The following is a 23,338-nucleotide window of genomic DNA, read 5'->3' on the forward strand; positions in this document are numbered from 1 at the left end:
CAGTGCTGCCAGATTTGGAGGATTTCCGCAAATCTGGAGGATTTTGAACTCTATTTGCGGACAAATTTCGCGTTTGGAGGATTTTTGATTCTGGAGGAAAATCTGGAGGATTTGTCACCCGATTAATATATTCAATTTCATGGAAAAATACAACGCGTTCAAGACTCAAAAGACATTTTCCTGCCCAGCTTCACCCTACCCGTTAGGATATATCACTGCCCTTTATCACCGTGAGACTGGAATGTCTCAGTCTGTAGCCATATCCACGAATATCATGGTGACTATTTGTTCCTATTTCGTGTACGATTGTACCATATGTTTTTGAAGGTACCGAACTACTGGCGGATCAAAGGGGGATATTTGGCGCAAATTCCCCCCCCCCCCTCCTGCAGCGTCCAAAATCGAAGAAAATTTTCGTTTTTTTTTTTTCAAGGATAAAACGAAAACTAAACAACTTTTATTATAAAAAGCATCTTTTAAACTACACAGCAGTGCGAAAGGAATCGAAATCCGATGAGTTTTTAGAATTTGGAGAAACCTTTTCGGAGATATGCCCTCCCGCAGCGTCCAAGACCGCCTATCTGGATCCGCCAATGGGATTTGGAGGAATCTGGAGGATTTTTGTAACTGATCTGGAGGATTACAGCCTTCTCCATCTGGCAGCACTGTCTCAAAACCGCGTAGTGACGCGTGCGTAGGGTGCGTAGCAAGGCCCTATATACCGTGCGTAGTGCGCGCGTGTCCCCGCTTCGCATTTCTGTGTTATTTTCTATTAATTTATTTTTATTCAAGGGCCTGTTCAGGGCTATATAACCAGCCTGTTACAGTGCCTCCAAAATCAATATTTAGGTGATTTCTTCTCTGACAGTGAGGTAGGTATGTGAAAAATAGCATTAGCATCAGCATAGAAACATAGCTCTTTTGACAGTCCCTCGGACTTAATGTATACTTTTACCAAAATACACTATGCCGAATATATTTGGAATAGTGAAGGGATTGCACCAAAAATTTCATTGCCTTCCGGCCTGACTTCGCATGCGCACAATTCAGCTTGTAATGGCCTCTGAATTTTTCGGCTGGGGTTGTCCACATAATTCTTCAGCGAATGGCGCAGGCGGTCACCAAATTTTCTGCCACGCTGTCCAATCTAGGAGCAGAATCGCCCTGCGGGCGACTGTCAATAGGGATCAGGACGAGACGCCCCCACCCCGGTCGTCGCGTACCCCGACTCGATCCGCCCTGAGGCTATTCTGCGGAAATGGAGAAGGGTCCGCCCGTGTGAGGCCTCCACCCTGGGCGCAGAGATAGACCTTGTTGGGCGTCGCCGAGCATCGTGGATTAATCCTGCAGTGGGTTCCCGGCTCCTGCCCACTGCGGGTTTGAGGGGAATGGGAGCGCGGACAACCTGGCGAAACAAGCGGCCGCCCTTCCCTCCGCCACCCACTCGCTGACCTGGGTGGTGTATCCTGGGTGGAGTTCTATAGCCTTGTGTGTATCGTGCGGCCTCGTGTCAATGGCGTTACAACTGGTCCGAGTCACTATTCAAGCCACTCCTCGGGAGCACGCTGCAGCAGCAGCTCCCTACCCCTGGAGAGGACCGAGAGGACGCCGTTTCAGTGCATCAGATGAGGGTGGGCCACTGGGGCCGCTCGCTCCAGTACCTGCACCGATTCGGCAGTCTTACCTCCGCGGCGTGCCAGCAGTGTCCCGCGGCGCTCTGCGCCGTGTGCCGAGCCGAGAAGAGGCTGATGTGCCGGAGCACGTGCTGTTCTGCTGCCCGGCCGTCGCTGGCGCCCGCCAGTCTCGAACACACCGCTCCGCCGGTTTTTCTGGCTCCGAACTTCCGCCCCGGGCCTTGTTTCACGGCATAACGCTACCGTGCGCTATGCGTATCGTGGAATTGGGTTTCGAAGGAACTAGAAAGCATCAACTAATTCGGACGCTCAATCCCGGAACGCTCTGTCTGATTGATATAGCCTAGATCGGTAGATGTGCGCAGGTGCTTTATGTTTAATTTTGGCGCAAATAGACATCCAACTTACAGCGCAAATCATGCAGAAATTTCAGCGCAAAATCGCTTACGCCGAATTTCGGCGCGCGAGGGTCTCGCGTGCCGAAACCGTGCCGAAGTGTGTGGATGTTTTATAGTTTGGACCCTTGTCTCAATTTCAGACTCTACCATCAGTGTCATTAAAGCTGTCTGCTCTTGATAAACTGTAAAACTCTTCCAACTCACAGATTGAAGTGTTAAATATGGAGTTGTGCTAGTAACCACATCACAGCAGATCAATAGGTAAAACTTGAATCCTTGGTAATGTTCTAAAATCCCAATACTGATATCAAAATCAACATTTTTTCTCAGGTGCTGCTGGCAGTGAAAGGCAAAGTGTGTTGAAAGTCATGTGTGACAATGCTGTCACTGTCTTTCTGCTGCTGTTTCTGGTAGCATCATGTGCAGCCCAGGCAGACAGTCGGAAGTCAATGAACCGTGCCAGAAAGTCGGCCAGTAGCCAGCGAAAAGTCAAAGTGGAAGCAGCCACTTTTTCACTGGTGAGTCATGAGTGTGGAAATGGGGCTCTTACAAGTGATTTAAGTAAGATGAGATGGATCTATAACAGATAACTTGTCCAGTCCTCAATGTTTTGTGTTTGTGTGGTTGATGCTGACATACTCAACCTTTGCAGCTCACTTGATTGGATTTGGCTCCTGCTCTCATCTGATTGGACCCTGACTTTTTCCTTGAGTGTTCGTAGCACACAACAAAATGAGGGAGTTATAGCAGCACTTAGTTGTCCTCTTTGCACTTCCTATTGCTGTATGTTATTTAGCTACTCATACTTGTCAGTTGTCATCTCTTAGGGTACACTATGAATAAGCTTCCATAAGATTTTTCAAAAAGCCTCCTCAGAGGCCTAGCAGTGATGAGTGATGTGACCCATTGATGACCATGACACTGATTGGTCAGGTCAAGGTGTACCTAGGTGGAGGATGAGGGCATAAAAATTGTAGATCAGTGGTGTCCCAGAGTGATAAAGTAGCTGAGTTTAACTACCACTACTGGTACAGCCAGGCGGTTTGCATGATTGCTGGGGTTAGGGCTTGTGGTCAGCACAAGCTGTTGAAGCTCTTATCATGATTAGATTAATTGTCGCAATATGTTTGCTGACTGTCCCACAATGGAGGTGGGGAGATCCCTGAAAACAAAACATCACAGGAGAAAAAGCCAACGACGGGGAAGCGAAAATGGAGAAGCCATTTGGCAAGAAAACAGCACAAGGAGACAAACTGCCATGCGGTCACCCAATCTCCAAGGTAACTGATCAAATTACGAAGGAAACAGAGAAGAGCTAGATGATGGTGTTCAGCATAGTGAGCCGTGAGGTGCAACTGGACACCCAATAGGTAGGTAGACCCAATGACCTGTTTTGGTTGGATGAGTCCCCATTCAAGCTCATCCATTATCCCCACCAGGGTCGCTTCTGATGAACAATCGCTAGTGTGCTCATTATGCCTTAGACGTCTCTTCTACAGACTGCCAAGCGGCTATCGCCGACTTCTGCTTGCAAGAGAATAGAGATCCTCGTCAAGAAGGTGGCGTTGACAATAACAAGGAGAAGCAAGGCCTACCAGAGAAGTCAAAATTTTGCTGGACACTTCCAGGATCATTTTTGAATCAGTGCCGCTGTGGCAGACACGTCGACCTTTCAAAACGTTCGATGATTTTTCACCCGGACCTGGAAAACTGTCGACGATCATCCAGGAACAAATCATCGAAACTGGTTGAACCGAAACATGAGATCGACAAGAACGATTAGCGCCAGCAACCGGGGTCGGCTCGAAGACGCCGGACAGCGTAATAACCGACGTGCCGAAATCCGAATTTTATGCTGGTCTTTATTATTGATAAAGGGAAATACATGTATTGTTTAACAGTGACTGTCAATCCTTCTGTATGTGTGATGTGATATGAACGTTGTAAGACTGTAACAGCGGAAACCGTGACATTGATTTTGAGACACCCTTCTGGCTCTATTAGCCTTAACGCTTGATGTTTCACTCTGCAAGCCTTGACCCTTGATATTTCACTCTGCTGTCTGTATGATATCATCTGCATGTGAGACGTTGAATACTGACAATGGCTAGTTGACACTCCACCGAGCTCTGTGCAGAGTCGCCGATCGCTACTGTGGCTGATTGAAGGACTGACGAGGTGTTGGGTGACATGGCTAGGCCACCAGGGGTCACTGCAAGGTCACACAGGCCAGGCTCGGGGGTTTCCCGGGTCAGAGCTGGACCGTCAGAGTTTTCTGCAGAGTGGCCACTCAATGGGTTTGAATGGTGCCTTCATTGCACTGAGTGTGCGGTTTGATTGCAGCGGACGAGAGAAATTGGATTTTGTGATCACCGAAATGTCGTGGCATAACTCTTATTTCATAGCAAAAAAAAGTCGCTTACTTAACGTGCGCTATTTTGTCGGTAAAATGTCTTAATTTTTATACTCCAGCGTAGATGGGTAGCCATACGGCTTCCACGGTTGACAGTGATGACAGTCATGTTTTGCAAGCTCGTTAAAGATTTGGGCTGTACGGGGATACGAACCCCTGGCCTTGGGATTAGCGCTCCAATGCTCTACCTCTGAGCTATACAGACCAAGTACTTTATCCCCGTACAGCCCAAATCTTTAACGAGCTTGCAAAAGATGACTGATGTCATCACTGTCAACCGTGGAAGCCGTATGGCTACCCATCTACGCTGGAGTACGAAAAACATCATCTCACGCTTTCAGTCCCAGCGGATAAAAACAACACCTAAGAATGTCTTTATTTTTACGATTTCCAGGTGTTAGAGATGGCTGAGTCAATTTTCCCAGCGCTAGCCCATTTTTCCAGCCGCAATTTTCGCTAGCCCCACTGTTTTCACAACAACCAGGCTTTCTATTACCGCAAGACTTTCAGTCTTTTACCACTTTGACTGGTCACTTCCCTACCACTTACTAGTTTCCTTTGTCGCTGACGCGCTCCTTTTTGGTTACTTATATTTGTCATGTCGATCAGAAGTTTCTAACATGTCCTCAGTTCTCAGATAAAATATGTACTTCTGTCCCTGTCATTATACTGTAAGCTTGTGCGTCATAGTGTATATCGTACGCTTGTGCGTGCTCGTATATTGTATGCTTGTGCGCCACAGCCGTCTCTAAATAAGTCCCCCGCCATTCTGTACTGAGTGAATGTCTATGCTGCAGCCGTCTCCAGTAAGTGAGGAGGAAGCTGTGGAGCTGCGCATGTTCGGTCCCTACCTGGCGCACGTGGGGGGCGCCGAACTTCTGCTCAGGAGAGACGATGGAACCGAGATGCAACGGAGACTGACAGCCCTTCCCAGCCGGTTAGTATTGTCCTATCCCACCCTGTCCGTCCCCACCCGGTCAGTATTGTCTCCAACCGCCAACGAACGTCGACTGAAGAGTATCTACCCGTGTGTCAGTATATCTCTATAATCGTCTCTCTCTCTCTCTCTCTCTCTCTCTCTCTCTCTCTCTCTCTCTCTCCTCTCTCTCTCTCTCTCTCTCTCTCTCTCTCTCTCCTCTCTCTCTCTCTCTCTCTCTCTCTCTCTCTCTCTCTCTCTCTCTCTCTCTCTCTCTCTCTCTCTCTCTCCTCTCTCCTCTCTCTCTCTCTCTCTCTCTCCCTCTCCCTCCCCCCTCTCTCTCTCTCTCCCTCTCTCCCTCTCTCCCTCTCTCCCCCCTCTCTCTCTCTCCCTCCTCTCCCTCTCTTGCTCTCTCTATCCCTCTCCCTCTCCTCTCTCTCTCCCTCTCTCTTTCCCTCTCTCTCCTCTCTCTCCCTCCCTCTCTCTCCTCTCTCTTCTCTCTCTCCCTCCCTCTCTCTCTCTCTTTATCTCTCTCTCCTCTCTCTCTCTCTTTCTCTCTCTCTCTTCTCTCTCTCTCTCTCTCTCTCTCTCTCTCTCTCTCTCTCTCTCTCTCTCTCTCTCTCTCTCTCTCTCTCGCTCTCTCTCTTTCTCTCTCTCACTCTCACCCTCTCTCTCTCACTCACTCTCTCTCTCTCTCACTCCCTCTCTCTCTCTCACTCCCTCCCTCTCTCTCGGCAACCCGGAAGGAGTCGGCGGATCCCTCCCCAAACTACGCTGCTCCGTGTGTCAGTATCTGTAATATCTCACTCGATCTGACCATCCCTTTTCTCCCTCTCTCTCTCTCTTCTCTAACTACCCTCCTAATTCGCTACTGATGACTGAACTGCTGCTATTCGGCAGCCCGGAAGGAGTGGGCGGCTCCCTCTCCGAGCTCCGCTGGTCGGTTTGCGGCGCAGCCGGCGTGGATACAGTGTCAGTTCAGGTGCTATGGAAACCCGAGACGGCCGAGAACCAACGATGGATCTTCTGTAGGATCGGCAGCACACCCGTCCTGATCAGGTGAGAAATGATGTAGGTTTGGTAGTGCATCTGTCGTGAGAGGTGCGGGATGTAGTCCAATGAGGTCCTTTCTTCAATAGTGTTGTGGGAAGGAGGGTATAATATACCGCAATGGACCCCGGGAGCTGGGGTTTGGTGCGGAGTTGTTAATTAATAATTATCTGGGGACAAACCGGTAGAGGGGTTGAGCTATAGCTGTTAGATTTGTAGCTAGTTTTAGGGAAACAGAACTGTTGACTGTGGTGTTTCACGATGTTAATAAATCATATCCTCATCTCCTTTTTCTGTTACTGTGAGTTGATTTATTGATTGCTCTTTATTCCCGAAGTTAGACCAGTTAGATCAATCCAATCAGTTGAAGACTAAAAAGCGATCAATTATTCAGTTAATTATGATTTTTTGTTTTGTTTTGTTGGGTTAGGCCCTTTCGGTCCAATGAGACCATTGCAGAGCCGGGAGGATGATAGGATATAGGGGGAGACATTGGTCTGGGCAGGCACCCTAGTGAGTCGCCGGGGCTGAGCCCGTCCAGAGGACAGGCCAACCAGCCCCAAGGCACTCACTGCACCCGGCTACGGGGTGCGCTCCCTCGGGAGCAGCGGTGCCGCTCCAAGGGAGCAGCCCGCATGAGATAAAGTTGCCTGTCCAGCTCGGAGGGGGGTTGCGGCGTGGAGGAGAAGGATTTCAGTATCCTGAGGATAGAAGCACGGAACGGAGGAGTTAATTATGAACCCTGATATTGATTTTGGCACAGACATCAGCAATGAGCATATCGAGTTTTGCAACGGCCAGTTTTCTGATTTTTGGTAGGCAATGTTTTCATGAGTAATACTCCCCACAATACTCCCACACTAAATACCGCGTATCCAATGCGAATCTTGACGCGTTCTACACCGGTCTTCTCTGACAGTGCCGGCGGCGAGTGGGACGTGCGACTGGGTCGGCTGGAGTACCGGAGACTACCGTGGTCACCGGACGGTGGGGAGCTCGGACCATCCGCTGTGGCTGTCAGGAGTGGAGACCGAACGCCAGCCGTGGCCTGTCTGAAACTGCAGGTGAGGAGAGAGAGAGAAGGAGAGAGAGAGAGAGAGAGAGAGAGAGAGAGAGAGAGAGAGAGAGAGAGAGAGAGAGAGAGAGAGAGAGAGAGAGAGAGAGAGAGAGAGAGAGAGAGCGAGAGAGAGAGAGAGAGAGGGAGTGAGTGAGAGAGAGAGAGTGTGAGAGTGAGTGAGTGAGTGTGTGAGTGAGTGAGTGAGTGAGTGAGTGAGTGAGTGAGTGAGTGAGTGAGTGAGTGAGTGAGTGAGTGAGAGAGAGAGCGAGAGAGAGTGAGAGTGAGTGAGTGAGTGAGTGAGTGAGTGAGTGAGTGAGTGAGTGAGTGAGTGAGAGAGAGATGTAAGAAAGAGAAGTGAGTAGTGACCAGAAAGGAAATCGCCTGTGGAAAATGGGACTGCCTGTAAGCTACGATTTCGGAGCAGCCCGCTAGGTGCCGCTAGTTGACGGTTTGCACTGACAGGGATCGTGGCAGAATGAATATTTAGGAGCATGGCTTTACCCACGATACTGGGCTGTATATGAAGAGCCATTTATAACTTCTTTTAGTCACGGTTCTAAGGCAAAATCTAGATTCATGTAGTTTAAGAACTAAGAAGTTCAAAGTCGCTCAACTAATTTGCGCCCAAAATGCATGATCAAATTGTGTGTTCACTGTTCATTGTGATTGGTTTAAAGGAAATAGTTCACTTTTTAACATGGGTTTTGAACTGGAATAGCAGTTCCGTAGCTTAGGCTGAGACGAGCATAAATCAGGAGCTTTTACAGCCCAACGATCACCCTAGGCAAAGATATTCTATTTCTCGTCCCGAAAAAGGTGTCTTGCGTTGAGGATGTGTGCCTTGCATATATTTCCATCCAGTATGAAAAGAGCATGGGTCCCGAAAATTCTTCAGAAACTAGAGAGATTATCTACGAGAACTCTAGAGAAATTCTCGTACTGATCAATTAGGACATTCAGGGGAACATTATCAGATCGAGCAGATCGCCCAAATGCCGGTGGCTGCGATAATTTCTCTGTTTCTGAAGAATTTTCGGGACCCATGCTCTTTTCATACTGGATCGCGTGTGCCTTACAGAAACTGAAAAGTTCTTCCTATATCAAAATATAGAAAAAAAAATATTTTGTTATAAAAAGGTTTTATTTACTTTGCTGATTATTTTGAACATAAAAAATCATAAATCGTTGCAAAAAAATAATTTCGTGAAAGTGAACTATTTCCTTTAACCCTCGCCGGCCGAGGGGGGGGGGGGCGGGTGCCGCCCCCCCCCCCATAGGGTTTTTTTTGCGATAGCTCCGAACACGCTGGCGATAGAGAGCTGAAACTTGGCATACCTGACCTTTGATCCAAGCCGCATCTTTTGACACCAACCGCATTTTTGGGTCAGGTCAGGTCACTGACCTATGACGTCATAAGTGAACCTCTGCACGGTCTTCAGATGTCGCAACTTCGCAACGCCCTCACTGCCAGAGGAGATGTCACAGGGAAATGAAACTTGCAGGATCTAGTATCCATTATGAGTCCCACAACTTGTATATCTCGGATTTTTCCTAAAGGTCATATGAGGTCAGGTCATTTTCGTGACCTCACCATTATAAGTCAATGGGGAAAAATGAAAACTGCTATTCTGGCGCTGGGAACGATCTCCAACTATCTCAAGCACACAGAATCGTGATTTTATGCACTCCTTGCAAGGTTAGATGCGTCACTTTTGCAATGTTGACCTTGCCTGACGTCATTTATGACGTCATCAAGATCATATTAGTTTTTCGTCAATAACTCTTGATCAAATTGAGCTAGCGAGTCGGGAAAGCCACCAATGGACTTAGGAAGACCTGCCGAATCGAATGATATGCGACATGACCTCTTTCGACCAGCTTCGTGACCTGGGGGTGCTGACCTGACCTTGACCTGAGGTCAACACCCCAAGTTGACCTGACCCGGACAAAAAGTATATCATTCGACGCGCCTGAGCGAGACGAACACGATGCTGCCAAAATCGGCGCTCTGCGGCCGTTTTTTGCGAAGTTATTCACCAAAAACTGAACCGTACCTTGGGGCACTTGACCTGACCTCAGAGGTCACCGGTTGACCTAGGACCTTAAAATCGGGTACCAATCTCTGCGTCTCGTAACGGCGCACACGCTCGTTTTTTCCGCGACGCGCTAGCTCCACCAGGGGCGAAACGGCGAGGGGGGGTCGTACCCGCCCCCCCCCCCCCCCTCGGCCGGCGCGTATGTAGAAAACCAATAGGTCCGGCGAGGGTTAAATATAAGGTTGCATGAGTCTTTTTGGTCGAAAGGTTTGACGAAAAGTCCATTCAGGTTTGCTTGTTACAGCCGCTAGAAATATTTTTAACTCGGAACACTTGTCGTTTCCAAGGCCTTACTCCCTACATATATCGCGTGTTTGCATTTCACAACTTCACATTCTCAAAACTCACGCGGTCCTGCCTCGATAATATTTCCCGCGCGTACTTCCCATCTCACGACCGGTCTCTCTTCGCTCGGAGGTCAGCGATGTCGTCCTTTCACTCGCTTCCCCTGCTTTCCAGTGTATGGATGACGGCGAGCTGGACTCCTTGTCAACTGATGACGTCACGTGTCAGGAGTTCACCGACTGTGCAGTGTTCGACATCCCGCAGGTAGGTCGATGACGTCACTGGGATGGACGCTCGCCATTGGTGGGTTGGGATTTGGGATGCAGTGGTTTGGCAGACGTCTTTTCGAAAATTGAAAAAGGTTTATGGTCTAAGTTCATCTATCCATCTATTGTTGCCGCTCCATCCGTCTTAGCTTGGTATTGGCTCTCTTCTCGAACTCTGCTAAGCATGTGGATAGCCGCATTAATGTTACACTATTGTCGAGTTACGTACACACGTGGGTTGTATTTATATAAGCGGACATCCGCCGTTATGTGATGTTTGTGACATGTGTTTATATATGTTTTCGTGACGTGTGATTGGCTCGATGTGTTTTGATGTTTGCCACCATGTGTGTTTGAGACGTGATGCAAGCTGTAAATAAAATGATAATGATCTTAAATAACCAAACTGTCGGACGCTGGGTCTTAATTAGCCTAGAAAAGTGGCAAATATTGTTTATAAGAGCTTCTAATCAAGATAAATGGCACATGCTGCGTGCTAGAATAACGCTGTTCAGCACTAAGCATGGAGGTCCAGTAAGAAAGTGTCCTAAATTTTCTGCTTTTCTCAGATACTAAGGGCTTGAAAATGCAGGACTAACAATTGACGTGATCTTGAACATTCAACAGAGAAAGTTAGATCGATCTTTGGACACGGTGTGTTAACAAATCAAACAAAATGTACTATGATTAACTGAACACCTTTAGCTTTATCGTGCTTCCGTAGAGCTGTTTGCTTACGCAACGCCAATTCGAGAATTGCTTTCCTGTAAATATTCGTTACGTCACATGAAACTTATTGACGTCATTTGGATAGCAATGATGCTTTCGACGCCAAATAATTGCGATTTTCTAGCCAGAGTTGTTGGGTATTTAGTACCTACATCACAGATGGCCGCAGACTATCGTTTAAATATTTTTAGATGCCCGTTTTTCCCTGTTCCTGTTAGCAGTAATTCGCGTGTCGCACAGTCCTGCTAAGGCGGACATTCCCCGCTGATTGCAATCGTATCCTTTTGCATTGTTGAACCGCTTGAATGAATCTTTGGTTGGGTATTTTGCGTCAGGGTGACTTCGATGGCATGCTATCAGCCCGGAGGTATGAGGACAAACGATGCATTTCCCGAAAAGGGTTGCGGCTTTGTTGCCACTTGGCAGCTTACATTAGCCCTCGCCCCGTTGGGGGGGGGGGGCATTTTGGCCCCCCTGTGGTTTTTCCTGAATAGCAAGAAAACGGCGGCGCGCAGCGCCGCCAAATTTTCAGTACCTTTCCGGGCATCAATTTGACACCTTCACACCAAATTTCAAGTCTTAGGTCACCTTAGGTCAGGAGTTATTGAGGTCAAACTGAGGTCATGTTCGAGCAAAAATGAGCAAAAAACATGCAATCTTGAAACGCTCACCAAATCTACAGTTATCAAGCAATTTCAAAGTTCTTTATACGGTCTAATAGACAAAAAGCGGCGCTACAAAACTGCTATCTCGGATTTTCAAAATTTTGGGTTTTTAACCCAAAAAAATTCAAAAAATTGATTTTTTAGAAAAACTAAAAAAAAAAAATCCAAAATTTTTCCGAATTTCGAAAAAACCGGAATATATGTGATAGTCCCTGCGCTCTTCTATATACATACCAAATTTCAGATCGATATCTCGTTTTTTGGCCAAGTTATAGCGAAAAAACTGTTCAAAAATGATGACGTCAAATTTTTGAACTCAATTTTTAGCGATTCTAGACCTCGTACGGCAAAACAAAGACCACCATTGAACTCCCCGTGACGAGCTGCATCGATTCGATACCCATTTTATGCAAAAATATCAACTTTGAAATTTGACCTTATTTGACCTGACCTTGACCTGACCTTGACCTGACCTTGACCAAAACGTGACCTAAGCTGGCCCCAAAGGCTGCCTGACCCACATAATCGCATTTGTCATGTAAAATGGACCATAAAACATGTATCACACGACACTTTCATATTGTGACCCCCCAGTGACCTGACCTCAGTGACCTGACCTGGTATCAGTGACCTCAACTAGCAAAATATGTGTCTGAATAACATTTCCCCATCGATGATTTTCAATGAAATGCATTTTACTGGATTTTACAACGCATTTCTTGAAATGCCTGTAAACGGTGAAAATTGGACTTTTGACCTGACCTGTGACGTCATCGGTTTGACCTAGGTCAATAAAATTGCGTCACAAGGTAGTTCCCTGATAGGGCTATCCAACACCGTTTGCCGCTTGTCGCTACGTTGCGTGGTTCTCTAGATCTTAGGGGGGGGGGGGCCAAAATGCCCCCCCCCCCCCAACGGGGCGCGTTGCTCGGCAGAGCCCAACGGGGCGCGGGTTAGTAAACCTCTAACAAAATGCCGGCCGGCTACCTACTTAACCCGCGCCCGGCTGGGGGTCCTGGATTTCCACGCCCTGCTGGGGGGGGGTGTTTGAACACCCCCCCTTGTATCTCGGCTCCTGGGCCACGTAGCGATACGCGAAAGGCGGCGTTCGAAAGAGCGTCAAAAATAATGACGAAATCACTTCGGTCAATTTTTTGGTCAGGTCAAAGGTCAGGTCACCAGAGGTCATTGAAGGCAAAATTTCGCCGATTTCCAGGTCGAATGGCGAAAATTTCCAAGAAGCCAACGCATAACTCGGGAACCAATAGAGCTACAGCGCCGCGGAAAAGCGCATTCGATAGCCCTATTAACGCCCTTTCTGAGTAATTCTCTCAGATTTGACCTAACGTCAACGGTTTTGCCTGCAGGGGGCAAAAACTGCAAAAATAGCCGATTTTTTCGGAAACAGTTTTTCTTCAATAACTTTTGACCCAAGCCCTGTACGAGCTTACTTTTACCGGCATCGTGTTCCTCTCGTCAAGACGCATCGAATGAACTATAACTTGACCTTGAAAGGTCAACTTGAAAATTTGACCTCAGGTCAAGGTCATGACCTGACCGGAAAGGGTCATGTTGCATATCAGTCGATCCGTATCGTCGAGCTGAACACATCTAAGGCGTTTTCATCGCTCTAGCATGCCTCTATCAAAAGTTATTTGCGAAAAACTGTTAGATACCATTCGTGACCTAAGATGACCTCAGGGCATAAACAAGGGTCATGGACACCATTTTCATGTTCAGTGTGTCTAAACCACTTGTAATTCGGTGTTTGGGAGTGTTTATAATGTCTTTCATCCAAAAGAGGCGCATTTCAATTTTCTCCCATTGACTTATAATGGGGAGGTCGCAAAATTGACCTGACCTTAGGTCATCGATATCAAAATTCTGAGATATACATTTTGTACATGCTATTGCTCTTAGCAATCGCTGAAAGTTTCAAAGCGATCGGTCACTCGGTGTAGCTATGACAGACATTGAAACTTTTTATGAGGGGAGGTCACTTCAAGTGACCTGGTGACCTGACCTTGAATGACCTTGGTCTGAAATTTTCACAACATGTGTAGAATTGATGTATGATAAGGTGTACCAAAAACGGCGGCGCTCCGCGCCGCCGTTTTTGAGATATTCGCGAAAAACCACAAGGGGGGGTGTTCAAACACCCCCCCCCCAGCAGGGCGCGGGTTAACTGGGAAAATGGCACTTTGCGGCACACCAGTTGGCAGAAATAAGACATTGGCGGTATCGGCCCTGATGTGCAGAATACGAAACCGGTCTCAAATATTTACGACATTTGTACGGAATACGGATGACTTTGTTCCTGCCTCCTGGTGATTTCAAAGATCATTTATATAATATTAGACAATATCGTTCAAGAAAATGTTTTGCTGATCGGAGCGAGACGAAGAATGGGAAATTTATATCCAAAACACATTTGTTCCTGTTTTTTAGGCTAAACGGCTAAACATGGGGCTAAACACATCCACCATGCTACTCGTGGCTCGCGCTTTACCACGTATGCTTTGCTCCTCCTGCTTCCATTGTTGACCAAATGACTCATGTTTCCCTAATGTTTACTGGCTGACTGTTTTGTACTCTTTGTGTGGCACTGTTTGTGTTTTTGGCTGGGTGTGTTTGTGTGTATGTCTGCGCCAAGGCTTGTGTATATCGGAACGTGTCATCGGCCTATTCATTCACCGTGTCTCCAGGCGCGTTCTGGGCTCTTCGTATGTGCTGTGCCTCCCGTTGTCCTTTATTATCGTGTATGACTCCGTTTCTTTACTTCTTCTTTCTTTCTTGCTTCCTTTTTTCCTCTCATTTTTTTCTTCTTTCTTCCTTTCATTCTTGTTTTTCTTCCTACTCTGTGTGGTCTTCTTTTTCTCTCGTATCCTCTCTTGACATCTCTCCCTCCCTCTCCCTCCATTCCTCTCTCTCTCTCTCTCTCTCTCTCTCTCTCTCTCTCTCTCTCTCTCTCTCTCTCTCTCTCTCTCTCTCTCTCTCTCTCTCTCTCTCTCTCTCTCTCTCTCTCTCTCTCTCCCATCACTCACTCTCTCCCATTACTCACTCACCCTCCCCCTCTCTCCCCCAGGGCCGGCCGTCATACCTGTTCGTTCGTCCGGGCCCCACCACCAGCTCCCAGATCGGTAAGCCGCTGCGGGTTCAGTTCCAGACTGGCCCGGCCCCGCCGGAGTGGAGTATCTCCTCCGCTCCCTCTCTGGATGAAGAAGAGGCAGAATGTAGACGGAGGCAGTGGGGAGTGAATGTAACGGAAGGAGAAGAGGGGAGGGTGTCAGAAGAGCAGGGAGAGGAAGACGTGAGGGGAGAAGAGGAGGGTGGGAGACGCGAGGAGTTGGAGGATGAGGAATGGGGACAAGATGACGCTGCTGAGAATCCGGTGGAGCAGGAATTGGATCGAATGGAGGGCGAAGGAAGCATTGAGGATGGTAGAATCATTGACGACGGAGGACTTATCAAAGATAGAGGAAATATCAGCGACGGGGAAATCATGGACGATGGAGATAGTTCTGAGGGTGTAGAAAGGCGTCTGGAAGAAGAGGGAAGACGCCGCGGGGACTGGAATGGAAACGAGTCTGGGATGGGAAGAGAGGACGTCAGCGAGGAGACGGCAGTCACACAGCCCAAAGGGCCCGTCAGAGTGCGTGTGAAGACGACTGTGACTTTATACCGTCCACGCCAGACGTCACCGTCTTCGGGAGGGCTGACGGAACGACCTCAGCAGCGCCAGGGTGAAACTGAACTACGTCAGGGAGAAGCAGGGTTGAAAGGAGAGAAAAAGTACGAACAGGATTCGGAGAGGAAGCAGCGACCAGAGAACTGGAAAGATGGTGATGATTATGAATATGATCATGGTGATGACATCGATGATGATGACAAGATGCCATCCGATGCAGGCACTGGAGCTGTGACGGCCAAAGAAGCTGATGCTGTGAAGTCCAAAGGCGCCGGATCGTCCTCTGGTGGTCCTAGTACGGTTCCTTGCGGCAGGCTGTGCTCGGTAGTGGTCATGGTATCGTTAACCGCTGGACTCAAGGTTTTGCTCTGATGACTGGATGGTTAGTAAGGAATACTTTTCACAGATTCAACGTCATCTCATGGTGCGGACATTTTTGGCTAGTGTGGAAATTTTGGTATTCTCATCATCTAAAAGATCCAATATTTTCATAATTGGCTATTCTATCATCTGCTTCACTCACAAAAAGCTGAGTGGATCTTATTCACAACTGGACAGTGATTTATTGACTTGCATGAGCTTTTCTACGTCTCATCAGAAGAAATTTTGGGCGTCGTTTCTCGACGTACAGCCCTGTCCAGAATCCTGCCTAAAGTTCTGTCTGGTGCCTTAATCACATTAACAGAGATCAAACGCCAAACTTGCATCTCCGCAAAAATATCGCCACCGCGGGTAGATTTTGCAGTTTCACTTCTTTTCCGAAGATCACAGGCGACGTCATCAATTTCCTTTTTCCCAGGTATTCCTCCGATTTCATTAGGTGTAAGGTGGTGCGTTTGCCAATTTGGTAGCTAGGTTGATAGTTCCGTTCCTAATCGAGCCTCGTAAGATCATCGTACACCAAATCAGGGCGTTCTACGTGTTGCGCTTCGGCTATATGTTGTAGCTTGCATTTGTTAGTTTTGTAGTGTGCTAAGCTGAAAGCTCAGAGTTTGTGTCGTTTTGGCAGCTATCTTGCCTAGATACTGCCCGGGGACGCTTTTCTGCAGGTTTCTTCCAAAGAGTCGTGTAGACGTGGAGAGGGAATGACCTGCGGACAAGGGTGTGCTGAAGATGTTTTTGGTTTTTATATTTAATGTTTCATGTTTCCGTGATAGTCTTGCTGGAAAACTATAATATGGTGCAGCCTTTCGGTAGTCGTATGCTGGGCTTAAACGGTTACGTTTCACGTATGAACATTTCCTCAATGTACCGTTATCAAGAAACTTTTCAGCACTCGTTCCCGTGATTTATATATCCACCATTTTTATGCATTTAAAGACATTAGGTTAAGTAATTCCAGACACGCTTGTTAGACTCGATGCTGCTTCCTGTGGTGTATTATGCGACTTGTGTTAGCTCAATGTAATCGTTTCTTTAGAGTAAAGTGTTTGTTCACAAGAATCCCTGCGTTGTGGTGGTCATTTCTATGACCACACTCCGCCGTTCTATGAGAATCGGTGAAAGGAACCTTACGTTCCAGTATTACGATTTCTTACTTGGTTTTGAATCAACGAACTTCTTCGTTTAGTCGGTCTTTCAGTGACGAGTAAGGAATGTGTGTGATATGGCATCGGGCACGTTGGTAGCACTCGAATTGAGTCGTTTGATCGCGATATTTGTGAGAGCTTTCAGAGACCAGTGTTATTTTGGAATGGTGTGCCAATGACAATACGGTAGGGTTTGGGAATCAGAAATGTGATGAGACGTCTGGAAAGAATGGTTTTTGTTCGTTTTTTATTCAGTGATATCGGTTGTGTTAGCGATTGTATTTTCATTCACATAAGACATGTAACATGACAAGCGACGGTGTTCTTACCATTGTATTATTGCGTTGATACTTTGCTCATTTTGTTACTCTTGGTTGAAGTTTAACTACCATTTTTTACCTCTGCATCGCACTAAAAGGGCTAAGAGTTTGTGATTCTACTGTGCATTTCCTAAGCCAAGTGCCAGTATTCTGAGGCCATTGAATGTTTCGACGCATTTGGCAGCTGCGAGGGAGTGTTGAATTGACTACCGACTGACATGTGATGTGGTAGGCTGTGGTTGGATTGTAGGAAGCTGGGTTTTGACCAGAGAGGAACCCGAACTGTTCCGTTTGTAACGAACAATGATGCGCGTTTGACAATGTAATGTCTTGATTGACGAGCTTTGATGAACATAATTTCTATCAATATTTGTACGGATTCTTGTATATGTGAACGCCCCGTAGTGTTCCTTAGTGACGTTCCTATGCTATGCTATGCTTGGCCTTCTTGTCGCTTTTGTAATAAACGTGTTTGATTACATATCTTGAACTATAAAACACCTCCAAGCGAAGCATTGAAACTACGTGTGCATCACATGTAAGTCATCACATGTAATATTTTCTGGTTTTCAAGCCTCATCAGTCACAAAAGCGTTACAAAGTAAACATTGTCATCATCATCACGGGATGGTTACTTGATGCTGCGTTACACTGCACCTTCTGTAGTCTGCAAGCATCAAGTTATGTATAACCTTAGATAACATGAATCATGTTATCTATTCATGTTAGATTCATGTTATCTATAGTAAAACTTATCACTGGATAGGTCTCAAAATCTTTTTTCTTTACCAGCCCCACGACTGCTGGTTTTCCTGCAGCCCGTTGCCTGCCTTCAGGGGCAGGCAGAAGCGGAAGCCACTTTTCCCATAGACCCAGACTGAAACTCGTCGTTCGTGCACGGAACGTATGTTCAAACCGTCTTCTGTTTAGCTTTATCTGTGTACGCATGCTTTACTTTCGTGTCCGTGTTTGTATGCATTCAGGTTTTACATGCATCCAGCCTCATGAATTGTCTTTATGGTCTCGTTGACATGAGAACATAAAAGCCACCAACTCATTACAGATGACTTTTACACGCGTCGATGATTTGTGTTTCTCCCATTGCCAGGTGTGCAGAGTGTATTACAAACTCATCGTGACTCATTCATCTTCACAGAACCGTTTCGTGAATTTAAGACGCGCTCATTGCCCAATTCTCAGCATAAATGCTGTTTCTGTGGGAGTTTTAAGTACCTTCTGACTCGACCTCTGTCACAAGCACCGCAGTTTGTTACTGGCGTCGGTAAAAGTGGACCGTGTTGCCGCTATTTTATCCCGTTATTATATACAAACGCAGGCGACTGTGGGAGACCGGACATAGCCATGGCCTTGAGTGCGAGACCAGAGCTAGTAAGTAGATCTACACCGGGGCTCCACCCACAGCACTGAATATCTTGGGCCAACGGCAGTCATGAATGAATCTTGTGTAGTGTGCGCTCATGTTGCTGTCCGTTATAAGTCACAATTCATGTGTGTTTAAGTGGAGATGCTGGGGGATTGTTTTAGTGGACTGTACTTGTGGTATTTCCGGTCTAGATACTGTTTCCGATTCTCGTCTTACCCATCCGTGTCAGATGCTCATAATTCCTATGGTGAATCACTGTTAAAGGTAGACTGCCACCTTTTTTTCACAAAACGGTTTTCACTAGAGCTGAGCCACCTATGTCCCAGGCTGAAGTCGGTTTTCCGAAATTCGAACCCGTTTGCGAGAAATCGGAGACCAAAGTTCAGTTTGATGCCATTTTTTTAGTCCAAGAAAACCGACATCTCTACTGTTTATCGATAACTTTGAAACATGAATTTTCTTATCTTTTGGTAAATATATGTCAAAACTTTGATTGTTTCGAGATCAGAGAAGAATTTTGGAGTGTCAAAATAAAAGTTAAACTTATATATTCAGTAGTTCATTTTTTCCAAAAACTGTGGGAAATGGGGTTTAACATGGGCCAGACCCATTCCAAATGAGCCATGATTTTTAAATGTTTTACGAACTTAAATGCAAAATAAATTAAACATGGCCAATTTCTTATGAAATCATATATTAGTAAATCATAAAATACCTTACTTTTTCAAATAAAATGTAATAATCTTATGACCTTGAAGTCTAGTGATGTGTAAACATTGTCGCTAGACATTAACCGATTGATAATTGTATGATAATCGACAATTTTTTCCGCGATTCACGTGATGATACTTTGTCAGGTGAATTCTAAAATTTTGTTTTGTCCAGGGAATAAATCATAGGCCGATCTGAGAAAACTTTTTGAAGGTGGCAGTCTTCCTTTAACAGGTTATCAGTCTTGACCAACCATTGAACCGGTAATAGCAATCAGAAAATTGAGCACTTTCTAAAGCCTGACCCAGTGTACGGACCCTCACCCATCCATAACCATATTTGGACAACCCTCAGCAGTGGGCGAGCACCATTCATTGCTCTGGAACTAATCACCGCCAGTCACTATCAGTGGGAAGTGACGCCCTCCATTCACTCTCAACACTCGCGTCATCCGTTGCTGTGGGCGTCCCTGCAAGCCATCGCGCCCTCCGCGAACTTTGGGTCACCGAAAACCCATGGTGTGTCGTTTGACGTCAGCAGACCGCGACGACTTGCAATTGGCGCTTCCGGTCGCGTTGCTGTGACGTAGGCAGGGAGTAGAGCTGCAGGTTTTGTTGTAATTAGAGCGGCGGGATTGCAAGGCTGGGGAGGAGGGTTTGCAGCCAACTGGAACGTGGATTTGCGGGACAGACAGACAGTTTAGGTTGAGGCTGGCGTGGTGCGTGAGTGTTAGGAATTTGACGGCACGGTTCGTGGTTTCTAGTAAGGCGGAACGGTTTGATCGCAAAAATGAAATGTTTATGGAGAAACTTGCTGAATGCTTATGGTGATGGTTGAGCTTACGTGTCGGTGCCGATTTGGCGCTAACTGCTCAGACATTCCTTGTGACCCAGAAATGAATCGAGGACTGGCCCAAAACTGAATGGAGGATAGCTGATGAACGGATCGATGGACTGCAGCGAACCAGGGAACATAAATTTAATTTGATCAAGTTCTGATTTATGGAAACACCGTGAACAGATGATCTCCATATTTTTGGAGGTCTAGTGATAACTTTGACGCTGTAAAAAGAGCAGCCAACGAATGTGGTCTGAGCCCGTTTTCTTTTGGCATCACTGTAATTACCTATTGGCACGGTAATCTAAAGCGTCTCTCCTTGTGCTTATGATGTTCTCCTTGGGGATAATGTTTCGCACGATTTTCTTATCCGTGTCGGAAACTGGCCATGAGAAACGTTCACAAATCCTCGTCAAACGATCCGTCGATTGCTGTCATCTGGGCCTAATTAACGACACGGATGTCTTGTCATCAGACGATTCAAACTGAACTCCCGGCTGCGTCGTGTTCGTTTACAGGTGCGCGTTGTTCGACCTCTGGAGGCGAACAGCGCGCACTTCTGACCTCTGGGTGATTGCGGATCTCTCTCAGAAGTCTGACTCACGTAATTAGCATTCAGCACACTACGCAAGACAGTTCTTTGAACCCACGCTGTCTCCGTCATAGAAGCGCAATTAACGCAACAACAGAAGTCCGTTTTGCCCGAAACGCCCTTGTCATTGTTCGTAATGAGGTAGGCGTCAACTTCGTAACACCTCGTACACACTAACAGCACACCTTGTAAATGCGGGTCTTTTCACTCCCGGTCCTACTTCGGACAGAAAACCGGCCACTCTAGGGGCCGTCCAGCCAACGTCAATCTCGTCGCGTGGACTTGGCGCGTGCCAAGGAAGCTGGCCTTCCGTCCGCAGAGATTTCCGCTCGGTTTTGCTGTATCCGACTGGCTACCGTCGGATACAGCATGGTCCATCCCAGCGCGCGCACATCCGACCGGGAGTGGGGGGAAGGGGAGGGGAGGAATTCCCACCCGGCCGCCGCGGCCGCTACTACCTCGACGCCAGCCGCCGCCGGAACACAGCTACCGCCGACCGGACGGGTCCAGGGCCAGTCGAGCTCCAGAGCTCAGTGTGAGAGGTTGTTTCGGTCCGGGACCATGGTCACCACAGCGCCAACTGCGTCGGTTGGAGTGGCGATTGGAGTGTTGGTGTTACTCTCCTGCATGCTGAGCTGTGCTGGAGGTCCTCCTGTCTCGAAGGTGCACTTCAGCAGGAGCTGGGCGCCCGCTTCACCTCGTCGTCACTGGAGCCGACCTCACGCCGCGCCGGCTCGTCGCGTGCGCTGTAATCGCGCCTGTCAGCGGGAGCGGGCCAAGGCTCTGCCTCCGTGTCAGCAGACGGCGAGGGATGCCGGCCTTCGGTGTGGAGACGAGATGATACGCTACAGCTACGTCGCCGCATCCAACAGCTGCGTCCCCTTCCTCTACGGAGGATGCCGAGGAAGTGCCAACAACTTTCCGACGTTCGAACAGTGTCGGGATACTTGTAAAACGGAGCCCGAGCCCCCGACCACAAAGACCTTCGGCGTGTCGAAGGTATCGCGAACTGGCGGCGCTCGTCAGTGGAATCGACCGGGGTCTCGGCAGGACGCCTCACAAGGATCCTGGCAGGGTTTCAGAACCTTCCGACCTTCGCCGCGAGACACCCGAGTTCACTTCGGCATTGGACCGCGAAGAGGGGGTCGGAGGCAGCCCAACCAGCTCTCCAACCGTTTCGGCGGTTTTCGCCGAACGAGTCCGGAGTCTGCTGGAGTGGCACCGCGTCGGATCTTCTTCCCCGGCCCGATCGCCTCCCGGGCTCCGGTACGTCGGCAGCTCGCCAAGAGTCGCGGCGCGTGCTTCCGCGCTCCCCGCCGAGCTGGTTGGCCGTGCCGGGACGCGGAGGTCCGCTACTCCTTCATCCACTCCACAAACAGCTGCGTGCCGTTCGAGTTCCGCGGATGTGGAGGATCCAACAACAACTTTGCCACGTTCTCAGAGTGCAGCAATCTGTGCAAGGCGCCTCCGGTTCAAGGAGTGGGCCCACGTCGGGCTGCGCGGCGCTGCCGACTACCTTGGCAGGCGGGGCCTTGTCGCGGCTTTGGTCCGATGATGAGGTACTTCTACAACGATCAGAAGGCGGCGTGCGAGCTGGCGCTCTACAGCGGCTGCGGAGGCAACACCAATCGATTCGTCACGCGGCACGCATGCGAAAGGACGTGCCTGCTCGGGTGATAGGGTCGCCGGAAGGGGAGGGGAAAGGAATGTAGTGGTTACCTCAGCTGCGACTCTGAGAGTTCCAGGAAAATGGTATGATACATCGAAAGGTTTGAGAGTTAAAGGCAGGAGGACACTTGAGAGTTAAAGGCAGGATCAGAAGTGTCCTGAAAGATATGGTAAAATGTGAACGGCCTTATGGCGGCAGTTGGGTTTGTTTATGTTTTGTTTATTGCGGGAATCACCAACGTGGGCAGTGGGCATGTCTACACCGACAGGACAGGCGAAGTTGACAGATTAGACGTAACCAAGTGGTGATGTCTCAAAAGGCCAAAGTCTCTATTTCATGTTGCTGCTGTCTGCGTTGGGCTGGGTAAGTGTAAGGCATGGAGCAGTATTCCAGTGTTTGTTGACTTCGTGCCATTACTTGTTTGACATCGATGCTGATTGACTTGTAAATAATTCGCAAGATATAATGAGGCATGTTTCTTTTTGCACCCTGACTTATTGCAAGATGTTTGTGTGATACATTGTGAGTGCTTGGCATGTGCCCCAGAATGGACTTTTGTCGTGGATGACAACGCCTATCCAGTCATGTATTTTGACGTTCATGTGCTGTTCTTACGCCACTGGCGAAGTTGTTATGATGTGACTAATTTGCGCACATCGTGGCATTGCAGCAGCCAACAGTTGTTGTAATACATATATGTTTTTGCACAGTGCTTGCTTTATATAACCCTAAAAGGTTTGGTGGCAAGGTCATTGGCACAAAATGTGCATATTTGTTGTTTTATAGTGAGGAACGAAGGAAGACTTGAATGCCCTTGTTTAAAGGCAGAGGATTATAATCAACCCTTCTTTCTTTCGGTAGCCTGTGAATGGCGATAAACCTGACATCACCTAACTACGTTCGTTACCTATACCTATTTATGTAATATTTCCTCTCTTATTTATCTTTCGGCATAATATCATCTTTACATGTGAGGCCCTCCAGCAAAAGAGTGGTTGGTTAGCCTATGTGCTTTTGGTGTAATAACTTTAAATGACAGAGACACTCCTGTAAAATGGCTCAACAGAAATGAGAAGAGGGTTCGTGCACACATTTCGGC

At 47.7% G+C, this 23,338-nt stretch overlaps 1 protein-coding gene across 3 annotated transcripts; it reads left to right on the plus strand.

Annotated features, from left to right (window-relative positions):
• The first annotated feature begins 689 nt into the window (after positions 1-689).
• On the plus strand, positions 690-17,529 carry LOC122368606. Of its 3 annotated transcripts, XM_043342728.1 has the most exons (8): positions 714-872; positions 2,363-2,550; positions 5,243-5,382; positions 6,262-6,420; positions 7,331-7,475; positions 10,024-10,113; positions 14,595-14,777; positions 14,826-17,529. In XM_043342728.1, exons 2-8 carry the CDS (start codon positions 2,401-2,403, stop codon positions 15,567-15,569), a joined length of 1,611 nt encoding a protein of 536 aa, XP_043198663.1. In that variant the 5' UTR covers positions 714-872; positions 2,363-2,400; the 3' UTR covers positions 15,570-17,529. The 3 variants fall into 3 exon arrangements, with proteins under 3 accessions (XP_043198664.1, XP_043198663.1, XP_043198662.1); XM_043342729.1 differs by having other exon boundaries at positions 690-872; positions 14,595-17,529; XM_043342727.1 differs by having other exon boundaries at positions 737-761; positions 14,595-17,529.
• The last annotated feature ends 5,809 nt before the right edge of the window (positions 17,530-23,338 follow it).

The sequence above is a fragment of the Amphibalanus amphitrite genome, unplaced genomic scaffold (genome assembly GCF_019059575.1).
Source record: "Amphibalanus amphitrite isolate SeventyFive unplaced genomic scaffold, NRLGWU_Aamphi_draft 000960F_arrow, whole genome shotgun sequence".
NCBI classification, from domain to species: Eukaryota; Metazoa; Arthropoda; class Thecostraca; order Balanomorpha; family Balanidae; genus Amphibalanus; species Amphibalanus amphitrite.

Excerpts from the sequence above, each read along its gene's own strand:
- LOC122368606 (XM_043342729.1), top strand. The coding sequence starts at position 2,401 with ATGTGTGACAATGCTGTCACTGTCTTTCTGCTGCTGTTTCTGGTAGCA. Across the intron at positions 2,551-5,242 it reads AAGCAGCCACTTTTTCACTG|CCGTCTCCAGTAAGTGAGGA; the intron begins GTGAGTCATGAG and ends TCTATGCTGCAG. Across the intron at positions 10,114-14,594 it reads CAGTGTTCGACATCCCGCAG|GGCCGGCCGTCATACCTGTT; the intron begins GTAGGTCGATGA and ends TCTCTCCCCCAG.